Here is a 7,965-nt window from a genome sequence, read left to right on the forward strand (position 1 = left end):
CACGAGGGGGACCTACACAGTATTAGGCAGGTGGTTTTAATGTTGTGGCTGATTGGTGTATATATACTGTGTTATATATACAAGAGGTATATAACTGATGTGTGTGTTGTGAACAGAGAGTGAAGAGTGTGTCATTGTTCTCTGCAGGTTGAGTGATTGTGGTGTCACAGATGAAGGTTGTGCTGCTCTGACTTCAGCTCTGAGATCAAATCCCTCACATCTGAAAGAACTGAATCTGTAAGGGAATAATGTAGGAGATTCAGGAGCGAAGCTGCTCTCTGATCTAAAGGATGATCATCATTATAAATTGGAGACACTGCAGTGAGTATTTATAATTAATATAATTATATTTGAATTGATCTCGTTAATTCGTTGTTTTTTTTGGGGGGGGGGGGGGGTTTCAGTTGAATGGTTACCGGTGTAATATAAATGTTTTTAACTCTGTTTAATAGAGTTTGATTCAAAGTAATTTGACTGATCTGTGAGTATATGAATGATATTTTCAGATCTTTCAGTGTCTCTGTGTGTGATAAACAGATTTGTGTTGTTTTTTATTGATAACTATAAAGCAGAGTTGTAATGGAAATATTTGAGTTTTAAATTAATATCTTTCACTGATAGTGCTAGTAGTTTTAATTTTTTTTTTTAAATAGATAATGCAGTAATGTCCCATACAGCACATTTTACTTTGACTTTATGTGTTTTAGGATTTAGATGGAAGTCTCTTTGAGAACTGATTGTGAACAGTAATGATTTTGAAGAATACAGAGACGTCACAGTAAACAGAATCAACAGAGACAAACACACTTATGTATGTAACTTTATATAATTATTCTGACAGTGAAACAATTAAACCTTTTGTTTCTTCCTCAAGTGACTTTTATGGGTCAATGAAAAATAAAGATGTATAAGATGATAAATGGGATTTTCTTTTTTTAAACTCTAGTTTAAAACACAGATGCCAAGTTTGTAGAAATGTAATCTTTGTATTCATGTTGATTTCTTACATTTTTGAGCTTCAATGTTTTTTTTTAATAATAATAAAAGAATAAAACTACTTATACCAACATTTCAACCTTTTAATAAGACTATTTTCTTTTTACAATCTCCGGACAGTTACACCACTTAGATGTAAAATGTTAATCATTAAATGTGCGTTCAAGTATTTTTGAGAGTCAATTGCATTTTTTATGTATCTTTAAGTAACTATAGATCCTGATACAAAAAATGTACATCTTAAGTGCCGTTTCTTGATAAAAGTCAACAAACTGGTGTTTCCTGCGGTCATTTCTTGATGTCAGTTATCTGATCCAATATGGAAGTGCCGCTGTATTTGTTTGTTTCCAGTGTCTGAAGCTTTTGTATGTAGTTTTGAGGTAATCCGTTCTGTTGTGCCCCTAAACATACAACCTAGATGAAGAATGAGATGAGATAAACATTCAGAAGAATCAGAGACTCTTCAATTGCACTTTTCATGATGTTTCATGATGTTATTATTGGATAAACATTGGTAATGTTTACAGTCTTGTACACACTATGTGTGGTTAAACAGACTACTAGATTTTTACATCTTCTGAAGAAAATGTGAGGTGCTTGCCTGTGCAAAATTCATATGTATGATGCAAGGGTGTTGTGGATGGTTGTTAGGGTGTTACTAGGTGATGGCCCGAGTCAATAGTCTGTCCATTTTGTGCCCTGTAACTGAACTTTATGCTTTGGTTTGTTCATTCATGCTGATGGTGGACAGTAAACTGTACCTGTTTATACTGTGGTGAAGGTGGACAGGGTCTGAAATTGTTCATCTTATACGTCCGGCAGAGAAGTGACCCCTCATCTGTGTCCACTCTCACCTCTAACGGACTGTAGACACCTTCATGTACCTGTTCCTGTCTGAAACAAAGTAATGGCACACATAAAAGATTAGGTACTGAAAAGAGATTTTACTAATTGACTTGTTGGGTTCTGGATCATATTTTACTCCAATATCAAAATAAAGAAACAATTAAATATATACATTAATATATGGACCTTTATGCTGTCTTTATGTACTTTTTGGAGCTTGAAAGTGTAGGACCTCATTCACTTGCATTGTACAGTGCTGTGAAAAAGTATTTGCCCTTTTCCTGATTTCTTCTATTTTTATGTATTTTTCAGACTAAATTGTTTTAGATCTTCAAACGAGATATAACATAAAACAAAGGCAAGCTGAGTAAACACAAAATACAGTTTTCAAATTTGTTTATTTTTATTGAAGCAAAAAAAGTTATCCAACACCTATACCACCCATGTGAAAAACTAACTGCCCCCTTAAACTAAATAGCTGGTTGTGCCACTTTTAGCAGCAACTACTACATCCAAACGCTTCCGATAACTGGAGATCAGTCTTCACAACGCTGTAGTGGAATTTTGGCCCACTCTTCCTTGAAGAACTGCTTTAGTTCAGCCACATTGGAGGGTTTTTGAGCATGAATTGCCCGTTTAAGGTCCTGCCACAGCATCTCGATCGGGTTCAAGTTGACTAGGCCACTCCAAAACTTTCATTTAGCTTCTTTTGAGCCATTCAGAGGTGGACTTGCTTTAGAAATCCAGAATCCAGAAATTGTCTTGCTGCATAATCCAGTTGTGCTTGAGCTTTAACTCACGGACTGAAGACCGGACGTTCTCCTTTAGGATTTCCCTCAGTTATTGCAAGTAGCCCTGAAGCAGCAAAGCATCCCCACACGTCACACTACCACCACCATGCTTGACTGAAGGCATGATGTTCTTTATGTGGAATTCGGTGTTTGATTTACGCCAGATGTAACGGGACCCCTGTCTTCCAAACAGTTCCACTTTTAACTCATCAGTCCACAGAACATTCTCCCAAAAGGTTTGAGGATCATCAAGGTGTGTTTTGGCAAAATTCAGATGAGCCTTAATGTTCATCTGGGTTAGCAGTGGTATTTGCCTCGCCACTCTTCCATGGATGGCATTTGTCCAGTGTCTTTCTGATAGTGGAGTCATGAACAGTGACCTTTATTGATGCGAGAGAGGCCTGCAGTTCCTTGGATGTTGCTTTTTTGTGACTTCCTGGATGAGTTGTCACTGTGCTCTTGGAGGAAATTTGGAAGGTCGGCCACTTCTGGGAAGGTTCACTACTATGCCAAGTGTTCTCCAATTGAAGATAATGGCTCTGTAACCCTTCTCAGACTGATATATTTCACTCCACTTTTCCCTCATCATTTCTGGAATTTCTTTCGACCTTGGCATAGTGTGCTACTGGATGAGACCTTTTAGCCAACTTCATGTTGCTGAAAAAGTTCTATTTAGGTGTTGATTTGATTGAACTGGGCTGGCAGTTTTCAGGTCTGTGTGTGTCTAGTCCAGCTGAACCCCATTATGAATGCAGTATCATAGATTTGGGGATTTAGTAAGTAAGGGGGCAAATACTTTTTTCATAAAGGCCTATTTGGTATTGGATAACTTTTTTGTTTCAATAAATAACATTATCTTTTAAAAACAGTATTTTGTGTTTATTCAGATTGCCTTTGTTTTATGTTAGATTTTGTTTGAATTTTTGAAACAATTTAGAATGAGATATATACAAAAACAGAAGAAATCACTTTTTCACAGCACTGTATATTTTAACACACATCATATCTCCATCAAAATATTATAGTTTGTGTTCCACAGAAGAAAGTCATACACATCTGGGATGGCATGAGGGTGAGTAAATGATGAGAGAATTTTTTTGTATGGGTGAACTATCCCTTTAATGTTTTGATCAAGGGCAGACATTTTGAAGAGTTTGAACCCACAACCTTTCAGTTACCAGTTCAGATCTTTAACCACTAGGCTACACCACCTCATGTTTGGGACACATTAAAGCTCTGAACATCATTATTCTGGGTCACAGGTGATCTCACCTGTCTAAACTGTTCAGGTGTGCATTGTCTATCCTCCACACGACCCCCCACACCTCCTCTCCATCACTCTCTTGTATCGTGGCCACTCCACCATGCCAACCACAGTCAGTACAGTCTCCCCAAAGACCAAAATTCAGCCGGTAGTCCTGAGAAGATATACATTATGACATACATTTATTCTGTACAGTAATAAACCTTGCTAATCTCTTAAAGTGATGTTTAGTCAAACCAGTCTTTCCAATAATGTAATCATAGTTTCTAGTTATTGTTACAACTGTAAACCCATAATAATCCTTTTAAAATTACTCTGGTGTTATTATGATGAAGTTATGGTATCAAAAAGTAATACCATAGTACTCTAATATACAGTTGAAGTCAGAAGTTTACATACACCTTAGCCAAATACATTTAAACTCAGTTTATCACAATTCCTGACATTTAATCATAGAAAACATTCCCTGTCTTAGGTCAGTTAGGATCACTACTTTATTTTAAGAATGTGAAATGTCAGAATAATAGTAGAGAGATTTATTTATTTCAGCTTTTATTTCTTTCATCACATTCCCAGTGGGTCAGAAGTTTACATACACTTTGTTAGTATTTGGTAGCACTGCCTTTAACTTGTTTAACTTGGGTCAAACGTTTTGGGTAGCCTTCCACAAGCTTCTCACAATAAGTTGCTGGAATTTTGGCCCATTCCTCCAGACAGAACTGGTGTAACTGAGTCAGGTTTGTAGACCTCCTTGCTCACACACGCTTTTTCAGTTCTGCCCACAAATTTTCTATCGGACTGAGGTCAAGGCTTTGTGATGGCCACTCCAATATCTTGACTTTGTTGTCCTTAAGCCATTTTGCCACAGATTTGGAGGTATGCTTAGGGTCATTGTCCATTTGGAAGACCCATTTGCGACCGAGCTTGAACTTCATGGCTGATGTCTTGAGATGTTGCTTCAATATATCCACATAATTTTCCTTCCTCGTGATGCCATCTATTTTGTGAAGTGCACCAGTCGCTCCTGCAGCAAAGCACCCCCACAACATGATGCTGTCACCCCCATGCTTCACGGTTGGGATGGTGTTCTTCGGCTTGCAAGCCTCACCCTTTTTCCTCCAAACATAATGATGGTCATTATGGCCAAACAGTTCAATTTTTGTTTCATCAGACCAGAGGACATTTCTCCAAAAAGTAAGATCTTTGTCCCCATGTGCACTTGCAAACTGTAGTCTGGATTTTTTATGGTGGTTTTGGAGCATTGGATTCTTCCTTGCTGAGCAGCCTTTCAGGTTATATAGGACGATACAGGACTTGTTTTACTGTGGATATAGATACTTGTCTACCTGTTTCCTCCAGCATGTTCACAAGGTCCTCTGCTGTTGTTCTGGGATTGATTTGCACTTTTTGCACCAAACTACGTTCATCTCTAGGAGACAGAATGCGTCTCTTTCCTGAGCGGTATGATGGCTGCGTGGTCCCATGGTGTTTATTCTTGCGTACTATTGTTTGTACAGATGAACATGGTACCTTCAGGCATTTGGAAATTGCTCCCAAGGATGAACCAGACTTGTGGAGGTCCACAATTATTTTCTGAGGTCTTGGCTGATTTCTTTTGATTTTCCTATGTTGTCAAGCAAAGAGGCACTGAGTTTGAAGGTAGGCCTTAAAATACATCCACAGGTACACCTCCAATTCAGTACACTACCTATCAGAAGCTAATTGGCTAACTGTCTAAAGGCTTCACATCATTTTCTGGAATTTTCCAAGCTGCTTAAAGGCACAGTTAACTTCTGACCCACTGGAATTGTGATCTGTAATCTGTCTGTAAATGATTGTTGGAAAAATTACTCGTGTCATGCACAAAGTAGATGTCCTAAACGACTTACAAAAACTATAGTTTGCTAATATTAAATCTGTGGAGTGGTTAAAAAATTTGTTTTAATGACTTCAACCTAAGTGTATGTAAACTTCTGACTTCAACTGTATACCATGGCACTGAATAATTATCATACTCGTGCATTTTGGTATTTAACTGGCACTTTAAAATACTTAACTTGAATACCATGGTATCACCATGGAACCATCAATAATTAATATCAGATCTCCTTCAAACAGTGTAAAAAGCTTTCAGAACATTTGTGTCATGACTAATACCAAGTAGTTGAAACTTCCTGTCCGATATATATGGAGTGCGGTAAAGTTAGTTTGACATATTTGACATTCGCGACAATACCCATTAAACTCTCTCTATAACCTTTTCAAGCCAAACCAACTTGGACATGCATGAATAGGTTTTCTTTGCCTAGCACAAAGCTGAATTTTAAAAATATATATATATTTTTTCATATCAATTTTATTAGCCCTATAAATCAATTAAACAATTTAACCATTTGATATTATATCACAACAAATATGAAAAGTTCTTAAAAATATCCCTTTCATGACACAAGTCTCTGTTTGTGGAATTTACATTCTATATGTTTTCAAATAAATATAGTAGTGTAAATGTTTGTAATATTCTAATTCCATTAAACCCAATGACCGTTTGACCTAGAGACATGAAACCAACTGCAAAACACTCAGAATATTATTCTTCATACAGTACAAGGCTTGTTTTTGGGAGTACACGTTCAGTACTTTTTATACAGATTCAAGTATCCCTATAAATCTATTAAACTCAATGACTATAGAACTATAATATCTGTATAAAAAGTACTGAACATTTACACTACTATATTTATTTGAAAACATATAGAATGTAAATTCCACAAACAAAGCCTTGTGTCATGAAAGGGATATTTTTAAGAACATTTCATATTTGTTGTGATTCAAAGAGCTGCATTTTGGTCATTTATTTTTACTTAATTGATTTATGAATAATCTAGTCGTAAACATTGTCTGTTTACCTGTATTCTGCCGATGCAGTGAAACACTGCTGATGGGTTTTTCAGTTGCAGTCTCTCTTTCAGTAAATTACTGCCATAAGCAAAATACCAGAAACAACCGCTGGATGACATGATCTCAAACTGTTCGCTTAAAGCATTCAGAATGAAAGGTATAACACAGACAAGTGATTAAAAATGTGTGCCCTTCAAGTGGACATGAATGACCGAGGGAAGATGGAAAGAGTCCTAAACTTTCAACATGGCGGAGGAGAGTACAGTTTCTGTAGTGAATGACAGGTCTTGTTAATTTTTCTAAATACAGCTAATTGTTTACAGCTAATACTCATTTATGTATATCTGCAACCATTCTATGCATGTTGTACATTTTTACACCGTGAAAATAGCTTGTATTTGACCAAAATCCCATTATCTTCAGCAAGCTGAGTGATATGTATTATGGTGTCAAAATAAAAGTCCCTTAAAAAATGTATGAATGAACCAGGCGTCGTCCATGTTTCCTGGGTAGGGTTGCACCATGTGCGTAAGGTCTCACGTAAGTTGGGACAAGTTCACACTAAGGGCTTGGTAACTACTAGTTAATTTGTAACTAAGTCAGTGCTTAATTTGGTTGCACCAACTTTTCTTAAGGCAAGAATGATCTAGTAGGTCGTAAGCTCTCCATAAAGTAATGCACAGTTGCATAATATAATGTTTACCTGTATTGATCCAATAAACAGCCTTCAAATTTGGACACAGAAGTGTTAAAAGCCATGCATTTCAATTTGATCTTGTCACGGCTGATGTTCAAACTTTGTTTGCTCACGTAACTGTCAGCTGTAATAAATGATATCCCCATTAAAAAGTAGATTTGATAAATAGTATATTTGCCCTGTTTAAATAACAATATATAGGAACTGTATCTAAAATAAATAAAAAAAAGGGGTGATAAATAAATACTAATACAACAGGCTGGAAAAATAGACATTTATTCATTTTAATAACCTATATATATTATGAATATGTTGAAACTGAAGAGCCGCTTAAAAGTACGATTTTTCTCTCTCGTAAATGTAAACATCATACTGTATGTTGAAAGGATTGTTGCCTGTCATGCAAAAAACAAACTCATTGATGTCATAAAATATCAGTCTGCTTGTTTATTCCAACCGTTACTCCTGGC

The 7,965-nt window shown here is 36.4% G+C and overlaps 1 protein-coding gene across 1 annotated transcript; it reads right to left on the minus strand.

Annotated features, from left to right (window-relative positions):
- Positions 1-806: 806 nt before the first annotated feature.
- ggcta (gamma-glutamylcyclotransferase a) lies at positions 807-7,071 on the minus strand. The gene is made up of 4 exons (XM_051670998.1): positions 6,807-7,071; positions 3,906-4,051; positions 1,758-1,890; positions 807-1,410 (listed from the first exon to the last, which is right to left on the minus strand). The coding sequence occupies exons 1-4, from the start codon at positions 6,915-6,917 to the stop codon at positions 1,285-1,287; spliced, it is 516 nt and encodes a 171-aa protein (XP_051526958.1). The 5' UTR covers positions 6,918-7,071; the 3' UTR covers positions 807-1,284.
- Positions 7,072-7,965: the final 894 nt, after the last annotated feature.

The sequence above is a fragment of the Myxocyprinus asiaticus genome, chromosome 34, assembly GCF_019703515.2.
Source record: "Myxocyprinus asiaticus isolate MX2 ecotype Aquarium Trade chromosome 34, UBuf_Myxa_2, whole genome shotgun sequence".
NCBI classification, from domain to species: domain Eukaryota; kingdom Metazoa; phylum Chordata; class Actinopteri; order Cypriniformes; family Catostomidae; genus Myxocyprinus; species Myxocyprinus asiaticus.

Bases quoted from the DNA above. Each gene is read 5' to 3' on its own strand.
- ggcta (XM_051670998.1), bottom strand. From the start codon at position 6,917: ATGTCATCCAGCGGTTGTTTCTGGTATTTTGCTTATGGCAGTAATTTA. The intron at 1,891-3,905 runs GTGAGATCACCT...ACTTTGTTTCAG, and splicing joins CACCTGAACAGTTTAGACAG to ACAGGAACAGGTACATGAAG. The intron at 1,411-1,757 runs GTACAGTTTACT...TTCTTCATCTAG, and splicing joins CTTCACCACAGTATAAACAG to GTTGTATGTTTAGGGGCACA.